Source organism: Alnus glutinosa, chromosome 8, assembly GCF_958979055.1.
Source record: "Alnus glutinosa chromosome 8, dhAlnGlut1.1, whole genome shotgun sequence".
Taxonomy (NCBI): Eukaryota; Viridiplantae; Streptophyta; class Magnoliopsida; order Fagales; family Betulaceae; genus Alnus; species Alnus glutinosa.
The window spans coordinates 28,764,750-28,788,988 of NC_084893.1; the positions used below are offsets into that span (position 1 = coordinate 28,764,750).

At 36.2% G+C, this 24,239-nt stretch overlaps 2 protein-coding genes across 2 annotated transcripts; both read right to left on the bottom strand.

Moving 5' to 3' along the window:
- Nucleotides 1-4,674: 4,674 nt before the first annotated feature.
- Nucleotides 4,675-7,238, bottom strand: LOC133875555 (zinc transporter 11). Its single transcript, XM_062313725.1, has 3 exons — nt 6,663-7,238; nt 5,517-5,569; nt 4,675-5,401 (listed from the first exon to the last, which is right to left on the bottom strand). The coding sequence occupies exons 1-3, from the start codon at nt 7,138-7,140 to the stop codon at nt 4,874-4,876; spliced, it is 1,059 nt and encodes a 352-aa protein (XP_062169709.1). The 5' UTR covers nt 7,141-7,238; the 3' UTR covers nt 4,675-4,873.
- A 1,535-nt stretch (nt 7,239-8,773) lies between these two features.
- Nucleotides 8,774-15,539, bottom strand: LOC133875961 (mitochondrial import inner membrane translocase subunit TIM50). Its single transcript, XM_062314251.1, has 10 exons — nt 15,110-15,539; nt 14,682-14,770; nt 14,518-14,554; nt 11,657-11,718; nt 11,362-11,475; nt 10,978-11,082; nt 10,786-10,884; nt 9,591-9,750; nt 9,366-9,468; nt 8,774-9,260 (listed from the first exon to the last, which is right to left on the bottom strand). Exons 1-10 carry the CDS (start codon nt 15,411-15,413, stop codon nt 9,215-9,217), a joined length of 1,119 nt encoding a protein of 372 aa, XP_062170235.1. The 5' UTR covers nt 15,414-15,539; the 3' UTR covers nt 8,774-9,214.
- Nucleotides 15,540-24,239: the final 8,700 nt, after the last annotated feature.

The window sequence follows — 24,239 nt, forward strand, 5'->3', positions numbered from 1 at the left end:
TCCATTGAAACAAAGAACAAACAAAAACACAAAGTAAAAATATACAGCCTTCTAGACATTTCTAGAGAGAGAAGCTCTCAACTTTCTAGAGAGAGAGAGTTTTGCTTTCAGAGACTTGTTTGCTGGGGAGGGAGGTTTTCCCCTGGCCTTTTGTCCTCCAAGCTCCTCAAGCTTTGGAGTTTTTGTCCCTCCTTGGCTTTACCAGTGGAGGTTGGTTTTTCTTCCTACCATTAGGGTAGGAAGCTAAGTTCCCTCGAACTAGTTTTCGGTGGTGTTTTGGTCTTCCGACTCTTCGAGGTTGTGAAGTTTTATTGTGTTTTCTTTGGTTTTCTTTTTTGTTTTCCGGCAGGAAACTTCCAGTGTATTGTTGGCTTGGATCCGGTTGTTTTCCTTGAGTCCTCGGTGGTTTTCGTCTCTCTGGCAGTGTGTTTATAGTCTTATTTTTTAGAGTTAGATCTGTGTGTTTTCACCGGAGATATCCTGTCACGCGCTCTGTAGTCGCTTTCGCCGTCGTCTCCCGGTTCGACTGTCACAAGCTGAGGTCGCGTCGTTATTCCCTGACCGGCGCGTGGCCTGCACGCACCGGGATCTTGTTTCCTGGATCAGCGCGTGAGGGCTACGCTTCGTTTCTCAGGCCTAGTTTGTGGCTGTTGGCGGTGGTCCATGGTGTTTGGGTGCTACTGGTGTCTCAGGATATGGCGCGTGTCTCGCACGCGCTGACTCAGGCAATGACTGGCTCTTTCCGGCGAGGGCAGTGGGTGTTTTTCTGTTTGGACTGTATATTCTTGTCTTTTCACAATGTATCTTTGCAATGGGCTGATATTGTATGGGCTTTTAGGTGGCTTTAAGCTAGACTAGGCCTCTTACCTTTAGTTGGGTTGTGCTTTATTGTATTGAGAGGCCCAAATGTATGTTCATGTAATGTTAGTCTGTTGTATTTGATAGCTGCTTTAAGTCGGGTTTTATCCTGACTTAGTGGGTAGAGATTCTTTATCTCTAGTCACTGCCATGGCCAATGGGTTGAGCTTCAGCCTTCGGGGCGGTGTAATCTCCTTCTGTGTTGTACTCTTGTATTTGTATAGACCTTTGGTCTCTTGATGTCTCTTGTAATCCCCTTTTGGGGCTTTCATCAGTAATAAAGGCGATGTTAAAAAAATAAAAAAAAAAACACAAAGTAAAAAAACTAGATCCTAGGTGGGAGGAAGTTCCTAAAACTGTCTTCCTAGGGAGTTCTCCAATTTTTTTAAAAAAATTTAGATAAATAATTTATTTTTGTTATTTTATCTTTCACTTTTAACAAACTTCATACATCAAACTCTCTAAATATTTCTCTATTTTAACTAAATATTAATTTTTTATTGGTTTTAAGCAACCACTCCTAACAAATGAGGAGAGAGGAAAACTAAAAAGTGAAGTGAAAAGATAGAGAAATGATAAAATATTCAATAGCTCAAGAAAATTTGGAATGAAATTCTGACAATAACTAAAATAGAAAAATTATAGTGAGTTTGTTGACGTTGACTTTTTTGAGTTTTTCACCAAATTTTAGTGAAAATTTTGAAATTGAGAGCTCACATTACCATCTCATTATGTTGAGGTGACATTCTTAATTCACCAGTGAATTAATCCTTGTTAACAAAAAAAAAATTAAAAAAAAAAAATCAATAGTAAATTAACAATGTCACATCAGCATAGTGAGATGTGAGTGGGATAGTGGTATATAGTGGCGGAGCCAGGATTCTCACTAGGGGGGTCAAGATTTTTTTATTTTTTATTTTTATATATTTTTATGAAAGAAAAAAGAATAAAGTTAAATAAAAATCAATTAAAATATTAAAAAAATAAAAAAATTCAATTATTATTTAAAACATATAAATGTAACATACAATTTATTATGTCACGTCTAGTCTAGCGTGTTACTTTATTCAATTATCTTTGACGAGTCTTCATAATTGGTTGACAAGATTTATTATTATTATTATTATTATTTTATAGATATGTCATTTGAATTTAGTCTCAATCACTAGGATGATAATAATAAAAAAATATAAAATTATTAAGCAAATGTATGCTTTTATATTTGTTAAATCTACTTCGGTACGAGTTGATTTAGAATTTGAATGGAGCATAATGAAATCATTGTTATTCTTCATAATTTCAGGTAACTACGATTATATATTTCATACAATTAAAATATGTATGAAAATCTATATATATTCATAACAATTAATTTAATTGAGCAATATAAATTTAAGAGCTTAATCAAAATTAAAGTTTGATTACATACTTGAAATTTTTTAAGAAATGAGTAATTTTAAAAAAGTAATTGATTTAAATTGTTAAAGGCTTGAATAAAAAAGAATTAGCAAACTAAAAGAAAAACTTTAAAATTTCAAAAAAGTTTAACTCGCAATTCGCAATTCTCAATTTGCAAATTTGTTTTTCACTGTCAATGACCTTATCTCTTGCTCAGCATTTCCTTCTAAATTTAGGCCTTAATATACTATTATTTGTTTTTTTTCTTTTTTTCTTTTTTTAAGTCAGCAGGAGCAGGACCTATATTTGAGGCTTTATCATTATTATTATTTTTATAAGTATATATTTAGAGTTTAGACACACGTCACACACCATTGTTTTGTGTTTTTTGTTTTTAAAAGGTCAGCACGACCCAATGGCCCACCCCACAGACGTTTTTTTTTTTTTTTTTTTTCCCCCTAAGCCCACTAACACAACTTTCAAAAAAAAAGAAAAAAAAAGAAAAAAAAAAAAAGAAAAAGAAAGAAGCTAGCTAAAGCAGTGGCCACAAGGACACAAACAAAACAATCCAAACGAATATATTAAAACGGTGTGTTTAAGGGGCATTGTGATACTCATCATCTTGTTCCCCATTTTCATCTGGTTCTAACTTAGACCTAATAAAATTCAGAAAAATTTCAAGACATCCTTGCAGCTAAAGTTTGCCCTTGAAGTTTGGTGATTGAGTTTTAATTGTCCCTGATTTTACAGTTGAGGGTGGGCAAAAGGGCATCTGAAATATTTTCTATCATAGATAAGAAATATTTTTAGAAGTTGAGGAGGGGGGGTCTCGACCTCCCCGGCTCCGCCTCTGGTGGTATAGTATTTAGCATTAATTTTGAAAAACAAAAAAATTCAAGAATTAGCTAATTATCACATCAACATTGTGATATAATTATAGAATAAAAATATGTTTTTTTTTAGCATTATTCTTTTATTAACAAATTTATTAAAACTCAAAAAGGATGAGACTTTAGATGAATCGAGATCATATGCATTATTACTTAGGATATTTGAGGGTACGGTAACTTTAATTTGAGTTATTCTTTCCACCCATTTCCATCATTTAGGGTGATTCGACCACTCTATTCGATGGGATAACAATAAGAGAGGTGGTAGGGTAGGAGTTTAACGATGGCGGAGAGGCACTGGGGGAGTATAGGAAGAGGCAACGGTGGACAAATAAGTGGTGAAAATGAGATAATGTTATAGATTTTAGGTCGTTAATTTAAAACGAACAACCCAAATTAGAATTATTATATTCCATACAATACCTAGAAAATTGCACAGAATTTGAATCGATGGGATGAGAGAAGTGAAAAAGGTTAACTTTTTTACTTTTTTATTTATCTGGAAAAATGTGTTTACCTCCCTTTATCTGGAAGCGTCGGGTGGTCCTTGGCGTGTTGACGGTGGAATTTGTGGCCGAGGTTCTCACTGTTTGAGGCTAGATCTACGAGTTTCCGTCATCTTCTGCTAGACACGCGCCCTTTAGCCTCATTCGCCGTCAGCCTCCGGTGCTTCAGCTGCTCTTCATGGCCGTGCGGTTTGTCGATGGCCGGCGCGCCTGTATGTCTTTCTATATTGGGTTGCGCGTGATGGCTACAAATCGGTTGATTTTGCCGTGTATGGTGGGGCTAGTGGTGCTGGGAGGTTTTATGGTGTTTGGTGCTGAAGGGGTTTTTTGGCGGCAACGCGTGTAACACACCCGCCATCACTGTTGGTGGCTTTCCCAGCTAACAAACTCTTCTTTGAGCTTATCCTGTATTGTTTGGTTGGGCTTTCCTTTGACAGTGTGCTTTGTGCGTGTATTAATCTAGTTATTGGCTTTTGTCCAGTGTGTGTAACCGACTCCTTGCTCAAGTAAAGATTTATGTCAACACAGAGGCACCATTCTGTTGGTTGGATTTTTTTTGTAGCAATTGTCTGTATTTGTTTGAGTCTTGGACTCAAGGTGAATGTATACCTTTTGGGTGGATGAATTATTGTATTGGATGGATGTTGTAATATTGTTTGTTTCAATGAAAGTTCAACTTTCCCTCACAAAAAAATAAAAAATAAAATAAAAAATGATTATTTTTTTTCCTATTATGAATTTTTTGCTTTCTTCTTCTTCTTATTATTATTATTATTTGACTCTATTCTTTTTTTCTTTTTTCTTTTTTCTTTTTTTTTGCAAAAGGGTATATGAAGTGCCAACCAATGAAATTCATCTCTTTTGATACTTCCAGTATTGTTACAGCCTCGAGGTGGTCTTAAATTATGGGTCAGATATCACTTTTCAAGCACTCAAATCCTTCCAGCCTTGAGAGTCTCAGATGTTAAATGGTTGTGGCCATGAATCTCATCATTTACTATAAATCAAGATGACAGAGAGGGTTTCTAAGGGCACGGAGGTCTTATTCTCACCAAAAGTATTGCTTACAAATTACAATATCTATTCAGCCACGGTAGGTAGCAATGGATGCCAAGAGCAGTCTTCCCATATATTTATGTTCTTTCCTGAAGGGAAGCCAAGAGCAGTCTTCCCACAAAGATAACAACCAAGAAGCAGACAGGCATCGGCTTCAGCATGATATCAAGTGTCCCAAATCATGACAACAGCGATTACCCCAACGCCTAATGACACCGCAAAAAACTTGTAATAGGGTGTGTCAACTGCAATGGTCTTCTGGGGTATATAACCCTTTGATAGCAGATGGTTTATGGATACATAGATGAAAACTCCACATGCTATACCCATTGATATGGCAAAGATCCAATCTGCCACAGCTCCCTGAGTTGTGGCATCTATTATGATTCCAATGCCCACACCAATGGGACTTGAAATGGCGAAGGCAAAAGCATAGGCAACACATGATAAAAGGGGCCGGTTTGGCATCATACGAAGGAGAGCAATACCCATGGCAATGGCTGCAAATATCTTGTGCAGAGAGATTGTCCATAAAGCTTTCCAGGCGTCAGCTTTTGTCTCTGCAACTCCAATTGCAATGCCCTCAAAGACAGAATGGAAGCATAAGGCTACGATCAACAAAATGCTATCCCCAAGTGAATCAGCAGCTGCGCCAGAGGGATGTGGGAAGTGGCTCCTGGTGCCATCATGGACCTATTAAGGCATACAAGGAAATATTGACTCAGAACCACTAAAAGATGAATCTCAAAAGAAGAGGAGGTTGCCACTCCTCTAATGCTAATTTGAGATGTATGAGCAGATCTCTCACCTGATATCCTGTTTGTGTACCATTATCAATACTTTTCCCTTGCTCAACTCCACCTGAATGAAGAAACATTATGAATCAAACTGCCATAACACATTTACACCCTATGTTTGAATTCAATGGAGGAGTTTTTTTCACATTTATTTGGATTCGTTTAGCTTCATCTGCTTCCTGCTGAGATTTTTCAGCAAGTCTTCTAATAATATTATATTCACTTGTGTGATTTAGCAAACTTATAGTTATTCATTCCAAAATTCTTTTCATCTTAACCCCTTTGGGACCCCAAAAGAAAACCATCGAAATATCCAGAATCAAACCTTTCAAACAACACTGCTTAACTCTCTCCCTTACAATACTGGTCTTCTTTTTTTATACAAGTAATTCGATCTAATAAAAAGGGGCAGACCGACGGAACCTAAGCTCATGAGGAATATACAAGAGAAACACAAATCAAGAAACTCTAAGACATTAGGAAAACGACAATGATTGTAAGCAACCATCCAAACATAAAGAGATTGGAACACAAAGGCTTTTTATCTCTATCACCATCCTCTCACAATAGTGGTCTTCATAGCTATACTAAACCAGAAAACCCTGTTTGCTCACCATGAACTAAGAAAAGCCAGTTATATAACACACAATAGAAGCGCCCACCTTTTTCCCAATACCAATCTTTAACTTCTCGAATCCAAGACAAAAATTACCTTTTGGGGAAAAAAAAAATAAAAAATAAAAAAGAAAGCACAAAAACAATTATATATTTCCAATAAACAATCGAACCCCACAGACCAATTACACCCATGAATTAAAAAAGAATTAATCTTTTGCAAACATATATTGAAAGAAGTAAATTCCCCATTTTCCTAAAGAATATCAGATAAAGAAAAAGATTGATGAATTGGGCTACCTTGAATCTTTTTTTCCCACGAATTAATGAAAGCTAGTCAGCGCACAACAAAATTACCCATATTTTCCCCAATATTCACCTTTCACAATAGCACAAACAACTGTAAACTTCCAATAAACAATCAAACCCCCAACTGTTCAATCGCACCCAAGTACTAAAAAATAAAATTAATCTCTTGCAAACATAAATTGAATATCAAATAAAAGGGAAAATAAAAATAAAAATATGGGACTGGGCTGTACCATGAAGCTCCAGATCAGAAACACCAGAGCCAACACCGTTTCCCTTCCGATACACAAAGGCGATCACACAATCCGCCAACATGGTCAACAAGTAGCCCGCGCACGCCAACATGAAAGCGAAGGGGTACTCCTTGGTCGTCAAGTCCTCGAAAGTCTCATTGGCATCGCTGAGAAAGTGCATCATCGCCGTGCCCAAGAACACACCCCCAGCAAACTGCGTCCCCAGCGCCAAGAACCCCTCGTTCCACTTCAAAAAGTAAGGCGAAACGCCCCCAACAAAAGTGGCGACAAAGATGATTATCAAACACCATATCTTGGCCAGTATCAGAGGCCTCGCCCGAAGGTCAACGTCTTTGTCGTTTGAGTCGCTGTCGCTGTCGCTGTCGTCGTGGCCGCTGTGAGCTGAGGCGGAGAGGACGATGACGATGAAGAAGAAGCAGAAGAAGAGAAGGGAGCGAGACATGGTGGGCTGGCGCATTGTGGTTGGGACAGTGTTAAGATATAATAATATACTTTGTACTACACAGAGGTGAGCGAGAGAGGCAGAGATGCAGTACAAACTGAGAAGATGACCAACTTCCAAAAGTCTCCCTATAGTCTGTACTACAAAACAAATTATATGAAAGTGATTGGGTTCTCTTTATTTGCTTAATTAGTTTAAGAGAGGTTTTTTTCAAAAAAAAAAAAATTAGTTTAAGAGAGGTTTTATTGTTAAAGTCTCTCATTTTTTATTTATTTTTTTTTTCTCGTAAAAGAAAAACATATTTGACCAACTCGTACATGTAATTAAAGGTTACCTAAAGTTTTACTTTTATCTAACTCAACTTTATAATACTTAAATACCATTAAATTAAAAATAAAAAATAAAAAATTGATATTGACTCAACTGTTTGGAGTTACTTTTATGGATGGATAGGGAATTGAACGACCTTTTTAATTTTTTTATTATTATATTTTTATTTTTCTAAGGAATGAAGTAGAATAGAATAGAATAATTTGGTTGAAACGTGACGATAAATCAGTCCATGTATAATGCATGAAGTAGTAGACCCATTGTTGATTGACGTAAATCCTATCCGGTTAAAAGGATAGATTGCATTGCACGCTCTTCTATCGTCGCGTGAGATAACTGCTTGCCTTCTCCTACAATTATAGCCAAGGAACTAGTGGTAGTGGTTAACATTGATGATCCCGAGTCAAAAGTCTTCCGTTTAGACTAAGACAAAACGAGTTAGTACAAAATTATCCACCATGACCCCACAGCAACGCCACGAATTTTCCTTTTTATTTTTTATTTATTTATCTTATTGAATAAAATTTTCTCCCATGCATTTTGATAATCGTTCAAATGCATGTAAAAATAATGTATTTTAAGAATATATGTCAATATTTATTAAAAGAATTTATTCTAACCTAATTTAGAGAAAAACTATCTATTTGATTCGATGATTCACCAACGTAAAGGTGACGATATGCATTTGTGTATTAAGGATATATATATATATATATAAGACTATATAAAGCATTCATAACCTAACCAATTTAATTAAACAAATTAAACTTCAACCATAACTCGTTAATTTCATGTTGTATTCGTGTCGGCTTGAAAGTCATAACAAAAAATTTCAGCTTTAAATATCACGTGTCTAGTTTGAGTCGTGTCAAAATATGAGTATACGACTATATAAATTAAACTTAACCGACTAATTTTGTGTTGGTATCGAGTTCGTAAATTGTATTAAAAATTGTCTCCGTTGACCTGCAGGAATAGTACAGAAATTCCTTGCGCAATTGGGGCAAGTGGTTCTTGAGGCGAAAGCAACAGGGGTACAAGAAATTCCAAAATGGAACCCCACCTTAGGCCAAATTGGAACAGTGACTTGTTGCCTACCACTAACGGTCTAGCAAACACATGGGATGGGGCAAAACAGCGTGGCTTAACCACCAACCAGAAAGAAAGAGAAGCCAAACCCATAAAAATGGAGCTCATCACAATTGTCTCTATCTGAAGGGTTTTGGATTCAGTCCAATGAACAACAATTGCATCATATCATAGCATGTCTAAGAAATATATAAACGAACTGCATTAACCAGATCATGTAACGTTCAGATAATCAAATGATATCTTCTTTTGACCAATAAATAATATGTTGATTTCTTACAAAAGCTCCTTTCGGAGTTGTTCTCATTGCTGGTGGGGCATGACAAATAGAAACTGGTTTTCAAGCAAGTAAATTACAAACCCGTACTTCTTACGGAAAAACTACTTGTCAAACACTAGAAACTTCAATTGCTGTAATGCCAAAAATTCTGTTTTCCGAAAAGAAAAAGAATATAGATGCAAAGAATGCAAGGTCAAATGCCAGGAAACAAAATTACATCTCTTGTTAGTAAGTTGTATGATGCAGTCCAAAATCTTTAGCTGAAATGGCTCTGGCTAGAGAGAAAATTGGCTTCATACCACCAATAACAGTGCCTTATATATTTCTTGTTTCCCAAATTGTAAAGCAAGTCCAACAATTTCCTTCACCTGTTTTTACATCGTTCTGACCTCAACGTTTCCAGAAACGACCATGCTGCTTCTGTTCTTGCATTCGCCTGCAGGATTTGGTATGATAATCATTGTCACTTGCATCATAAGAAAAAAAGAAGAGAAAAAAGAAACAGAAGAAACCCAACAAACAAAATCGGATAAGTTATTACCTCTGATAGTCTTTAGATCGCCTAACGAATTCTGTTGGGATCTCACACCCTTGATATGATGCCAGTACTGGTCTGATATCAGACGGACTGGTCCGGGCAACAACTGCGCATAAACCAGGCAGGTGATTCTCACAAGGTCAGTAGTTAATTACTCAACAAACTTGCTAATTGAAAGCACCAAAAGAGTATCTCATTCAATGTCTATTGAAATTGTAGACTGCTTACATTCAAGGAATGGTATAAAATCCAAAAGAGCTGTATCATTTGCGTCAGTCTGCTTCCATGGCTTGATAGGAACAGAGTTCTCAGGTTGAAGGCAACCTTCCAGTGCATGACCACTCAAGTAAAGAACCTTTGCAGGATCTCTGTTAAGCTTTGAAAGATCCTGCAAAGAGAAACTACATCTTATTATATATACTTCTCCCGTCTGGTCTAGGATCACAAGGAATGGCATGAATTCACTGCCTGAATTATTTCTCTCAGCATATCATCCACAAAAGAATAGTTGCTAATTGTTTCCATATGAATTTCATACACAATTTTTGCAGTCATTTCAAAGTTTTTAAAAACTGATGTTAAAACTTAACACCAATTTAATATTCACATCGTTTTTGATGGGTGAGCTCTTGACCTGTAACCTCAAGTCACATAGCATCCAGACTACTGCGTTGTAGCTCATTGGTAGATTGGAATCTCATAAACCTATATTAGACAAAATAAGTCTCCTTTCACAATGGAATTCGCCAATATGGCCAGAGTTTGACAGCAACACTTCATAGTTGAAATTCTACACAACACTTGGTTGGAAATGTACATGGCAACACCCCATTTTTTTAAAGTAATCATTTAATAAAAAGGGATGAAACTCTAGCACATGATGGAGATAAATCAGAGGGAAAATTTTGATTATTCTGCAATACAATTTGGCCCATGAGTAAGTTACTACGACTACAGATAGTTGGATACAGCAGAGGCCACTTTTGACAGGTGGTGGTACAATATGCATGGTAAAAATCAGGGCCTGCATCTAACATTATTAAGTCAAAGTCAGAACCTTCATTCAAGACAAAAAACAACTAACATGCTATGAATTACTCATTTTTCATCAGCTATAAGTTGCTTAAGCAACATATGATATCTCATGGCCAACCTTGGTCTTATGTATTGTGGAAGTTTTCACTTCATAATGGAACATTTAAAAAGGCAAAAAAGAAAACAACTGAATACAAGACATTGGAATATAGCAATACCCTACATAAAGATGACACGAAATAGGCAAAAATCTGAAAATACCAAATAATTTAAACTACAGCATAAGAGATAGAATTTGGAGATCCCAATCAGCTTGAAGCCACACATGTAAAGAATAAAACATAATTCAGCGGAAATAATATGAAGTCAAAAATCAACTTGAACGTACTCTGTAATGCTTCCCATTCTGGTACTTAGTAGCAGCTTTAGATAGCCTATATCGTATGCAATGCTTGGGATCCAGCCTTTCAACAACAGGGTCTACAAACTGCACATACCAATAGAAAGCAAGATAATGATAAGAAATATAGAGAAAAGAAAAAATTGATGACAAATAATAGGGAGTGAATAATCCGATTACCATACTCTGCTCATCAGAATAAATGACAATTTCATAGAATTGAGCCAGATGTTCCAAGAAAGCATCAACTCCAGGTCTTTTGAAAGTTTGCCAGCCTTTCTCTCGCTTTACATACCACAAAGATAACATACATTAAGCCACTTCACAAAAAAAATCTTCAATACATAATTGAGTATGAGAAGGATTTTAAGAGCTCAGGCACTTCTTATAAAATGAACAGACATGGATAAAATGAAACCAATACTTATGAATCGTGATATTGCATATGAACTAAGAATAACACATCAAATGATTTGCAGGATAATACCAACTACTTTCTCTGGTTTCTTGAAGAGCTTCCATTTTCAAAAAACTATTAAAAAGAGAAAGGAATACTGGCCCTACCGTCCAGTCATAGTGAATTAGTGTCTCTTGTAGATCTAGAACAAGAGTAAAAACATGTCGCTCTGCAGGATGCAAATCTGGAAGAAGCTTCTCTGAGTATGGTTCAGAAAAACTCTGTCATGAAAAAGAGAACTTGCGGTTAAAAAAAAAAAAAAAAAGTAAGAAGACAAAAGGATTTAGTATATTTTTTTCTCTAATCATGTACTCAATCCCCAAAAAATGTACTCAATCCTTTTGGGGATTGAGTACATGATTAGAAAGAGTAGAAAATTACAGATCAAAACCAAGCATGCACCTGAACTTGCTCTTCGGCTAACCTCCTCAGATCCAAGTAAAGTTCAATTGCTTTAGCGGGTACTGAGATGTTAGATATAAAAAGAATCAATGTAGATATCAATATTAGTCGGTTTTTTGCACCCAACTAGTGACAAATGCCAACCAAAATCTGTCAAAGTTTCACAAGATAGGCATGGGCATAAGGAGTGACATTTACTTGGCTTCATTCCATATGGATTCTTTACTTGCTATTATTAGACAATGAACAAGGTGCTCATCAATCAGAGGCCAGCTCCATTTGTTTCGGATACGAGGTATCTAGCGCATAGAATTTTGGGGGAGGGATGCGAGCTATACTTAGAATAAAATGGAGCACACAAGATGCCCCATACGCTCTTTTTGTAATATTAATATTTTTCAAGCTGCCAATTAGTCTGTGGAATTTATTTTTTATTTTTATTTTTAAGTGAATCAAGCTTAAAGTCCAGATCCCTCCAAAATGATAAAAAAATTTTTGATAAGTAAATAGTTTTATTAAAAGCGTAAGGCGCCCCTTAGTACGCTGAAAGTATACAAAAGGAAACACCTAACTAGGAATGGAAAAACGAACAAGAAAATCAGAATAGCTAATCGACACTGGTGACAAAAAGACCACCGTCCAAAGATACATCGTATGAAAAAACAAAGCTAAAATATCCTCCATAGAATCCTCCAGATCTTCAAAACACCTACGATTTCTTTTCGTCCAAGCACACCAGAAAATGCAGATAGGCACCATCTTCCAAATCGCAGCACTCCTTGCTTTCCAGACTTCCATCAACAAGCAAATAAATCGATAACTCTTTTAGGCATAACCCAAGACATACCAAACCGAGTAAAAACGTGAATCCACAGAGTGAAAGCCACATCACAGTGAAAAAGAAGGTGGTCCACAGTTTCCCCATCTCTCTTACACAAGCAACATCTATCCACAATGATGATATTCCTCTTCCTGAGATTATCCACCGTAAGTATCTTGCATAAGGCTACTGACCACGAAAAAAAAAAAGCCGCCCTCGAAGGAGTCTGAGTCTGCCACATACTCTTCCAAGGAAAACATCTACCTTCAGAGCTAGCCAAGGAGTTGAAGTAGGTCTTGACCTTGAACACACCTTTCTTGGAAGGGACTCACCAAAGTCTATCTGCATGATCTCTACTCACTATGGCTGAGTGTAGCACCTGAAAAAATGAGGCAAAGACACCCACTTCCCAATCATGCACCTCTCTGACAAAGCTCACGTTTCACTGAATAGAACCGCCCAAAATCTCCATGTTATCCGCTACAGAGGCATCCTCCACCCGAATAATACCAAAAGGAACAGGAAAAGCTTCTTTCAAAACCGTATCCCCGCACCACAAATCATGCCAAAATGATAAATAATTGGGTTAATTATAAAAAAAATCCTCCCAAACTAACAGTCGTTTTTAAAGTAGCCCCCTGAACTACCAAGTGTACTATTCGAACCCCCCAAACTACCAAAGAGTGCCAAAAATGCTCATTTTGTTGAAATATTCTTATAATACCCTTACACATGTCATATATTCAATTACAATTTTTTTTTAAAAAAAAAAAATATATATATATATATATATATATATACTAAAACAATTTAACAATTAAATTTAAAAGTCAAAGAAAAATTATATATATATAAATGAAGGAGTGGCTCGAGCCATCCCTTTGGACCAAATTTTGGCCAATGGGGGTGGCCGGCCACTCTCGTTTGGCCTAGGGGTGGGTTCGGCCACCCCCAAGAGCCAAACCCTAAACCTTTTTCTTCTTCTTCTTCTTCTTCTTCTTCTTCTTTTCCTTCTTTCTCTCTCTCTTTGGCCTAGTGGGGTGGCCGAACCACCCCCATGGGCCACGGGGGTGGTTTGGTCACACCCAGGCCAAATGGGGGTCAAACCACCTCCGTGGTCCATGGAGGTGGTTTCGGCCACCCCCATTTTGCTCTTTGGGGGTGGCTCCTCCTTTTTTTTTGAACTTTTTTTTTTAAGTCTTTATTATTTTAAGTTTTTTTAATTTAATTTTTTTAATTTTTAATTGAATATATGACATGTGGTAAGGGTATTATAGGAATATTTCGATAAAAGAGGCCTTTTTTGCACTCTTTGGTAGTTTGGGCCCTTTGGGGAGTCCTAGTAGTACACTTGGTAGTTAGGGGGCTACTTTAAAAACGGTTGGTAGTTTAGGGGGCTTTTTTATAATTTTTCATTTCTTTAGGGAAAAAACTATGCTCCTCTAACGCAAGCAAAAAGCTATCCCACCCACATGGCAAAGCATCAACAGGCCAAAATTTGCTATGGAATGATGGTAACAAAGTATACCGGACAAAATTAACTAACTTGCAGCATAGCCAATGACAAAAACCTACAAGAGAACTAATACTCCTCCTCCTCCTACTGCCGCTACTACTCTAAACATTTGGCTACCAGCCAAACTGCAGCCGTCATTGTCTACGTGGAATCTCTACATCTCAGTGTTCTTAAATATATCTTAAGTTGATATATGGTGTCAAACCCATCAACTTACCCCATTATCATCAAATTACATCTAATCCTAAAATTATTTCTCTTAGGCTTTGAATAAAAATATGAAGACTACGTCGCTAGTAAAAGAGAATCAAAGAGCACTAAATGGAATTGTACTTCAGGATCATAATTAGAAAATATAAACAACTCTCGGCAGTATGCTCTCACAAATAACTCATCCCATGACAGCCAACTTATATGGGAAAATAACAAAAACTTCAGATAGAGGAACACATAAACACAACACAACAGGCATAAGTAATAATCTGAAATGTGACACAAACCGAAACGTAGTTCAGGAACCCCTACCTGTCATTGCAGCAGAGTAGAGAAACCCTTGAATTTTCTGCGAAAAAGAGATTGATGACAAAATGTTACTCTTCTGATATCTCACATCATATTGTAAAATGAACAGAGTCACAGGTGAAGCTAACCCAATTTCCAGTGAGAAAAGCCCTTTAACTTATAGTTACCTCAACAGTAGGTGCATCATCGGGCACGGTGAAACTTGCAGATGATCGTAATGCCCTTGTCTTCTCCTCGATTTCCTCAGAAGTGTACGCTGCAAAATAAATCCCAAATTTTTGCAGTTCTCATTATCTCATTCATCCCAAAATGTCAGACCCACCACGCCAATTAGCATTCGCCGGTACTTTTCACTCCAAAAGCAACAAAAAACACTAACCAAACGACCCTTTTGAGATCAAAACCACACTCCCTCATTCAATCACAATTTTCTTGTCCTTCTCATTCAATACCAAAGCATAATTCAAAATAATTAGAATTCAAATTATCAAAGAATCAATTCGATCATCAATGTTATAACCGTCTTCTGGATCAAACGCAAATGCCCAAAACAAAAAACGACACCGTATTAGCTGAAGAAAGCGCGAGAACAAACCGTAGGAGGCGTAGCCGGCGTAAGCGGAGGCTCCGGTGACGGCTCCGATGATACCGTACTTGAGAAATCTCAAACCCTTGTTGCTGCTCGTAGCGTTCGCTTCAACAGCACTCGGAGAAGCATTACTAGCAGCTGTAGCATTCGTAGTAGTATTAGAAGAAGCACTAGCACTAGCAGTAGATGTAGCAATGGGCGGCGCTAATGGCTCTTTGGGAGCGCCCGATCCGGCGTCGGAGCTCAACAGGCGTCGATAGTGCTTGGAGACCACAGAGGCGATGCGGGATCGGAGAATTCCCGATGACATCGTTAGGGTTTTTGGGGATTGACTTGTGTGAATTTGGGTCTCTCTTCTTAGATCTCTGTGTGTCTTAGGGTTTTGAATCAGGGTTTTACGCAGAGAGGGGGTTTTGGATTGGGGGTGTTTGGGAATTAGGGGGGGTATGACTCTATTGAGGGTTATATGATGTGGGGGCGTTTGGGAGTCGGTGTTGGGTGGTTCTAGTCCGAGAGTGGAATCCAGAGAAGTCACTGTTTGCTGCCGACTTACTTTTTAGGAGGTTTTTTAGACGGGCATTCATTCCCAACTAAGGGTGTAAACGAGCCGATCCTGAGCGGGTATTGCCTGTCCGGGATCGGCTCGTTTAAGTTATAATCGAGTTCGAGCTCGACACGAGTTGAAAAATTATGTGCGAGACCGGCTCGTGTAGAAAAAATGTTGTCCGAGCTCAAGCTCGAGCTCGACCATTTTGGTCAATCCCGAGCTTGAGTACTCGGCTCGAGCTCAGCCCATTTCATAATTCAAAATTATTGATCTTAGAATAAAAAAAAAAAAAAAAATCACGAATTTCACATAGTGTGCAAATTGCACTATCAGGAATCCAGGATTTTGCATTAAGCAAGTCACATAGTGTGCAAATTGCACTATCAGTAATCCAGGATTTTACATTAAGCAATTGCCAATGAATATAAAATCGAAATACACAATTACATAACTAAAGAAATAAAATAAAATTACTTTTAAACAAATACAATTAGAAATATAAGAAATTACAATTCTGAATTACAAATTTTCAACTACAAAAATAAAATAATATTACATTTAAACAAATACAAACAGAAATATAAGAAATTATAATTACAAACATGAATTTTTCAAGATCTTTTATAAATTATAATTATAAGATTACAATACTTACATGTGATGTGGATTTAATCAATACTTACGTACTTAATAAGTTAATATAGATAGATATAAATCATATACATGATAATGATGTTTTCATATAATCTAAGCACTATCATATGATCTCGAATAAAAAAGTATTATCGTTTTATTTTTTGCATTAAAAAAAATTAACAGTCAATATAAAAACTAACTAACTTATATTAAGTTAAAACATTAACAATGTCTTACAATGATAATTATTATATTATCATATAGTCCTATATGATAATACTAATCAGATCATATCTACCAACTAACGGTTATATAATACAATGTTAAATCATATGATCTAAATTATAATGATAATTCAAAACTTGTGAATTGTGATTACAAGTTATGAATTATCATTATAATTAATATATAAGTAATTTCAATCCTAATAACTTAATTTGGGATTGTATGAATCACATTATTATTATATATGAATAATATTATTAAGTTTCATAAGTGTCATTATATCATATGAATAATGTGAATTCATAATTACGTACGTATGTAATCTATATACATAGTCATTGACTCATTGCATCTAAATATTACTAATAATTATTAAATACTTTAAATCATAAATCATACTTATTAAGTGTATGAGTGTATCTAACTAAGTATCTAAATACTAAACTATTATATTAGTATGAATTTGTATACTATAGTCTATATCATATATGACACTATATAGCTGTAATTATATATGTTACTAATATAATAATATGTATATATATTTATGATTATAAATTATGAATCATATCATATCACTTGATTTATGAGATTATCTATGGATCTATAATAAGTAATTAAGTATGATTTTTATAAATTTACGAGTAATAAATCATAATTATCAAATTTATCATAATTCATAATTACTTACTAATAATACTAATATTATATGATCATATGATCTAAGTATTATCATATGATAGTATATTTAACATATTAACATGATCTAACAATCCGTATGTAATGATTATTAAATATTTAATGATAATACTCATAGCATATAGTAAAGTGATTACATATTTTATATTTACATAAATTACATGTCATATGGTAGTATGGTATAATGTTATATTATTATATGATCATATAATCCTATAAATTATAATCTTATTATATTACATGAATAATTTGATTAAGTATCTGGATTGTCATTATATCATATCACTAACAATTAATTATTGATATTATTCATTTTTACTATTTTATATAAATATGACCAATTAATATATATTGACCAATAACTATTGTTATTTGTTACTTAATTTATGCTTACATAATACACATAGTATATTATTCATTATATATATATATATATATATATATATATATATATATACGACTATACGAGTCGAACCTTATACGAGCAGGTTCACGAGCTTTAGTCGGGTCGAGTCGAGTTTATACAAGTTTACATCGTTTAATAATCGAGTTTGATTTTCGTGTTCACGAGTAGCTCATTTAATAATCGATTCGAGCACGAGTTGAGTTTATTCGAGCCAATCTCGAGTAAGCTCACGAGTAGCTCAGCTCGTTTACACCCCTATTCCCAGCTAACCAAATGTCCGACCCGGCTAAGCAAATGTTCAAGTATTCGTAATCAGCTCTTTAATTTTTTTTTAAAAAAATTAACTTTAAAAAATTATTTTTGTTAATTTAGTTAGTCACTTTTTAAAGTTATTAAATAATAAACTCTCTACTTTAAATAAATGCTATTTTTTTTTTATTGATAAAGTTAACTACTTTTTTTTTTTTTTTTTTGATAAGTAAGAAATTTTTTATTAAAAAAGCGAAAAGCGCCCCTAAGTATGCATGAAGTATACACAGGAACAACCCAACTAGCTCACAGAAGATAACCCACAAGGACCTATGCACACACAATACCCAAAGCCCCCAAAAATCCAAAATCTAGAAGATACTCCCATAAAACCCAAACTATAAAAGAAGCCCCCACCCAAAACACATGAAAAAACCCCCAAAACCCTAAACTTCAAATACAAGCAAACCCAAAATACAGAGGGAAAAACCCAAGAACAACAACCCTCAAAAGATCCTAGACAAAAACCAAAAGCCCAAGGAACGACCTAAAAACCAACCCAAGCATACAACTCTACAACATAAGGTTATTTCCTTTCCTACTCCTAGCGGAAGGCTTAGCGTCAACATAGTTGATAGAGCTATGCAGATTCAAAAGCTCCCTCTTGCCTTTGGACTTTTGGCGCGATATCATATTGTCACGCTGAAATTCTTCTTCCATGACATCCCGAATCGCCAGCACCTCCTCCCCAAAAGCACCCTATGACGGCCAATCCAAAGGCAAAACATCCCAAAAATCAACGTCTTCCTCCCAAACCACAATCTCTCTGTTATGATCAAAACCGATCGGCCAATTCCGAGATTGGGAGAATCCATTAACCTCAACAAGTGAAGAACTTGGAGTAGCCTCTAGGAGGGGAGGAAGGCCCGACTATCCCTCCATCAAAGATCTTCCGAGGTGAAGAGGAAGTGGTTGGCAAATCCGGGCGAGGGTTGAGAATCCCCTTTCTAAGAAAGTCCTTCACTGGAAGCTCAACAACCTTTTTCGCTAGAGGCTCTGCAACCTAAGCCTTATTAATAGCTAAGTCGACGACCATCTTCTAGGCTTTCAAGGAATTTGAAAGTAGCACATCATTCCACTTCAACGAAACCCCTTACCTGAGTACCCTCACCTTCCTAATATAACTCTGAAAAGGCTTAGAAATCATTGGGGGAGAAGAACGCAGCTTCTCCCCCAACTCAGTCACTCCAGAGGAAGGAGAGGCCATGAGTTGAGAGACTGCCAAAGAAGCACCGAAAGGCTTAAAGGCAGTGACCCAGTTGGGATCCACCTTCAAGCTGCTAGACGCTCCCCCTGAAGAGGAAGACCGAATCGAAAAAGCCCCTGGAACTGCCGGCGACGAGGTCTCTGGCCGAAGAGATGGCGCCGGAAAGGCAAAAGACACCCCTAGAACTGCTATAGCCTTCCTCGATGAAACAGCCTCCAAACCCCTAGGAGGAGGACGAACCAGAGAGAACCCTGAAGAAGACGAACCAACCGGAAGAGCCTCTGGAACTGCAGACAATGAGGGCTCCAGCCAAGACGGCGCTGGAAAAGGAAGCGTCCCTGGTTCGGTCGTTGTATGTGCTTTAGGTTTCAGCAGGAGTTGGGCCAAGTGAAAACCAGAACATTTTTTACCCAGGCCAGACCCGACAAGCCGGCCCAAAAAATTCCTAATAGCCTGACCCAAGACCACTTTCAAATCGTTGACCAGCTTGCTCCACGTGCGCATCATAGAACGTTCAAAATTCAAATTTGAACGTGGGGGAGGCTTCTTGAGACCGATCTTTAACCAATGGATCATGTTGGCAACCCACCGCCGAGCTCAAGACTTGCTCTGCATGAGTTGGCACTGGGAGGGGATCAAGAGCACTAGGCTCCTTCGACGAAGCCCTTAACCCGGAACGAAGATCCCCCACAAAGGGCAACTTTTTCCCAGCAAAGGTCAGAACCGAGCACAACACCTCCGCAAAGGACAACCCCACCCACTTTGAAGCCAAGCCCAAGCTTGGCCCTAGCACCTTCGCATCCTTCTTGGTCGACGAAGACGAGGAGCCTTGCACGCTACCCACCGTAGCAGAGAGGAAGTCGATAGCCTTACGCAACTCGCCAGAGAATTTCTGCCATCCCCACCCTCCACGACCCTCAAGGATGATAATGAAACCTTTCCGACTGCCCAAACCAAATACTGTCGCCTCTAAGAAGCGCCCAGTTCTGTACCCACCCCTCCGAGCAATCAAAATTTTTGAGCCTTCTCGGAAAGACTTGACAAATTCTTGATCTTCCGGAATACTCATTAGCACCTCCAACGACGATGCTAACCAATCAGAGCACTGAGCACTCAGTACAACCTCACTCAAAAAAAAAAAAAATCTCTTCTCCACCACCCTCAGTATCGACGCCCCATCCAAAACCACGATTGCAAAAGACTTCGCCTCCACATAAAATTTCTTCTCCATCTCGCTACACCCTCGAAAAACAGACGTCCAAACCAGAATGTTCACATCGCCGAGATAGAGATACACCCAACCAGAGTAGCACCGACTGACTTCCCTACGAGAAACACACCCCACATACCTTTTGTGTTTATTTATTTTTATTGAATGATGATCAGACAATATGCATGGTGTGAGAGCCGGCCCTCCCCCTCTACAACACCTATTGATAAAGTTAACTACTAAAAGCATTCAATACATTAAATTCAAGTCAAGTCAAACCTTTGCAACATTTAATGCAAAAAATAATGTTAAAAAAAATTTAACATTCATTTTTTAGCTCTTTAGATTTAAAGAGAGATTATGACGGATGTTAAATTTAACTTTTGATATAAAGTTTTGTTAAATGGTAATTTTTGTGTGTTTTGTTAAAATGTAGAGAAATGCCAAATTTAAAGAGCTCATTGTGTGTACTCTTAAGAAGGTAAAATTGAATGAAATATCATCTGCATCTAGCTAACTATTTTAACAAAAAAAAATTAGACTCACCAAATTTGGCGAGTAATGTACACTCACCAAATGTTTATAAGGCATTTTTTTTTTTTTTTTTCATTTACTGTCTTCTCAATAAAGAAATAATAGAGAAAACAAAGAAAGAATAAGAATATTCTTGATAAATAATATTTAAATAAAATAACGAAAGTAGATAGCTAAAATTGAAAATGAAATATATGTGCTTTGTAAAAGTAGGTAGCTAAAATAAACATTGTAATCTTTTTTAAGTTAAAATGGAGAAAAGATTTGCTAAGTAAGAAGTGAATGCTTTAAAGATTTTGCATTGCAAATTCTTTTGTGTTCCTTTTAGTTTGAACCTTCATCTTTATTGGAAAATTGAACCTTGTATTTCATATGCTCTCTCTTTTTTTTTTTAACAAAATATCTGAGTATTTTATTGATCAAAGATCACGAGCATAAACCTCTTACATCACAAAGCATAAAGTTCTGCAAAATCATAGTCATATGCTATGATTTTACAAAGTCATAGATACAAATAAAATTCTTACAATAAAGTGATATCTATGATTTTTATTTTTCGCTAACCCATGTACAAAGGGTAGCCAAATATCTTAGACAAATTTATTTAAATCGGCTGTGAGAGATAAACCCTTCACACTGAATTATCCAGGCCGTGAGAGATAACCCCTCAAAAAAAAAAAAAAAAAAAGAACCTTCATCCCATAGATTGCACATAAGGGTAGATCAAAAGAGAAGAAAACTATTATTCAAAGCAAAATCATAACCAGCAAACAGCTGCAACGGTCAGATAGGAGATGAACGGCACAACACGAAAATAGATAAATGGATGCATAGCGGAGAGGCAAAAAGTGTTGATCTGGTCGGAGAACACCTACAAACAAAAGAGAAAATCAGAATGGGAGGAAGAGGGTAGGAGCGGGAAGTCTAGTGCCGGCTTTCCCTCCTCTCTTCCTCTCTCTTATGATCCTTATATATGCTCATTTGTTATTGGATCTTATTTTAGTTTGGTGTATTTGTAAAGTTCGTTGTCCTGCTAATTGTCCTGCCTTGCGTATAATCTTACAAAATGGTTTGCCTTTTACTGATCAAAGCAGAAGCATTCTTATTTCAGACATTTTTTCTTCTTCTTATTATTGCAGTTCCTATTAGTGATATCAACTGCCAACCCTTTTAGCTTGTTGTTTTTTTCTCTCCCTTTTTTGAGTTTTTCTCTTTAATTGTGTTGTTGTTGCAATAGTTGCTCAGAAAAACAGTACCATTATCATTAATTTCTAGAGAGAGAGGGTCTAGAGAGTTTCTAGAGAGAGAGTGAGCTTGAGTTTATTGTGTTTTCCGGGGGTAGGTTGAGAAGGGGGGGGGGGGGGGGGGGGGGGGGCTCTACGCCTCTCTCCTCCGGTGGCTACTTTCCTCCTTACTCTTCTAGGGTGGGGGAGATTTTTTTTTGTTCTTCCCTCGTTAGATCCAATGGAGTTTAGGTGTCTTCCAACCATTAGGGTTGTGAACTTTTGTCCCCCCAAGTTAGATCCGTTGGTGGTTGGTGTTCCCTAGCATATACTTTCACATGATTTGGGTTGGGGAGTGATTTTCTGGTGTCTCTGGTAGAGTTTTTTTACCTTGTTTTTTTTTTTTTTTTTTTGGTTTTTTCTTTGGAGTCAGATTTGCTCACTCCGGCTGGTTCTTCTAAGGCACGTGCCTCTCTACGGGGGTTACTGGCTTCTTCCAGTCCAGTAGCTTCCAGCCACGGCTGTGCCGATTCTTCACTCGTGGCACATGTAGGAGGTCACTCCCTGGTTTAGCGCGTGTGAGCCACGGTTTGTCCTCCAGGGTGCGGTGGGTGGTTCCGAGGTCTTTTGCTGTAAAAGAGGTCCCCAATGACGGCGCTTCCCGGCACCAGTCCTGTTTGAATTTTTGTTTAGGTGTTTTTTTGTTTTGTTTTTTTTTTTCCACAGTCTGCCTGTGTGATACTTAAATGTTATAGGACTATTTGTTAGCTTATGTGCTAGATCTGTCCTCTATTATTTGTTAATTGTGCTTAAATGTAAAGAGTGGCTCATTATTGTCCTTATAATGTTTATGTATTGTTTAGGTTGCTGTTCAAGTCAAATTTTTCTGACTTAGGGTGTTGGGGTATTGTACCTCATTTCTCTGTATTTGTCCTTGCCTTGGGACTTTCTTCAATAATATATAATAGCACATGTTATTTGTTCAAAAAAATAAAAAAAATTAGTTGCTCAGAAAAGAAAAGAAAAATTGTTTTCCTGAATTGGGTTTCTGAGATAGTTCACCATAAATAAATTACTGCTTTAAGTATTCTTATTTTTCCACAATTTTGTGAGCAATCGCTCCTGACAAATTCATTCTCTCTTTTGATTGTATTTTATTTCATAATGTTTTTCTAGATACTATAAAATTTCATAACCCTTTCAATCATATTTGCATTATGTACATCGAAGTTAGATAAACAAAATAAAATGGGAAAACTTTAATTATAACTCATAATCTTTTATCACTTTTGAAAAAAGGTATCCAAACTTTAAAAAGTGTCAATTTAGAGTATTCATCTTTCATTTTTTTTTTTTTTCAATTTCAACCCTCTATTATAATTTTTCGTTAAATCATGTCAAATTTTTTTAAAAATACCCTTTCTTTTTTTTAGAAAAAAAAAAAAGAAAAAAAAATTGCTACGATGGTGTTGGTCAAAATTTAACAGAATTTGTAAAAATATCCATGCTTGAATCTTTGAATTTTTTTTTTTTTTTAAAAAAAAAAAATAAAAAAATAAACACAAAGGTATTTTGAAAATTTTGATAGAATTTAACGAAAAATTCAAACCTGAGGTTGAAATTGAAAAAAAATTAAAATATGAATACCTTAAATTGACACTTTTTAAAATTTGAATACCTTTTTTTGAAAGTGATAAAAAAATCAAGGATTATAGATAAAATTTTTCCAAACAAAATTGTAACCATAAAAGTAGCTCATCTTCTTCCCACTTAAAATAGAGATGTGCATGATCATGTTCTTATCCCACTTAATTATGACTGATTTTTTTTTTTTTTTTTTTTTTTTTTTTTTTTTTTTTCTGTTATTGCATAATTAACAAGTAATCAATTGTAGTCAAGTAGAGTAACTTAGTTTGTTGGTATATATATTATTATCGGCAACCACTTGGGTCTTTTCCTTTTGCCCATGACAACAACCTCATCTGAAATACCTTTGTTTTTTTTGTTTTCGTTGCTTTTGTTGGTGAAAGGTGGAGTAGAATATTTTTTTTTTAAAAAAAAAAAAAAATTCTTTTCCACAACAAATATGGACGGGGAAACGTAGAATCTTCTTAAAGGTTCAAAGGGTTGTTGTTAGGCA

Excerpts from the sequence above, each read along its gene's own strand:
- LOC133875555 (XM_062313725.1), bottom strand. The coding sequence starts at position 7,140 with ATGCGCCAGCCCACCATGTCTCGCTCCCTTCTCTTCTTCTGCTTCTTC. Across the intron at positions 5,570-6,662 it reads TTCTGATCTGGAGCTTCATG|GTGGAGTTGAGCAAGGGAAA; the intron begins GTACAGCCCAGT and ends TTCTTCATTCAG. Across the intron at positions 5,402-5,516 it reads GTACACAAACAGGATATCAG|GTCCATGATGGCACCAGGAG; the intron begins GTGAGAGATCTG and ends ATGCCTTAATAG.
- LOC133875961 (XM_062314251.1), bottom strand. The coding sequence starts at position 15,413 with ATGTCATCGGGAATTCTCCGATCCCGCATCGCCTCTGTGGTCTCCAAG. Across the intron at positions 10,885-10,977 it reads ATTCTGATGAGCAGAGTATG|TTTGTAGACCCTGTTGTTGA; the intron begins GTAATCGGATTA and ends TGGTATGTGCAG. Across the intron at positions 9,751-10,785 it reads AGAATGGGAAGCATTACAGA|GATCTTTCAAAGCTTAACAG; the intron begins GTACGTTCAAGT and ends TTCTCTTTGCAG.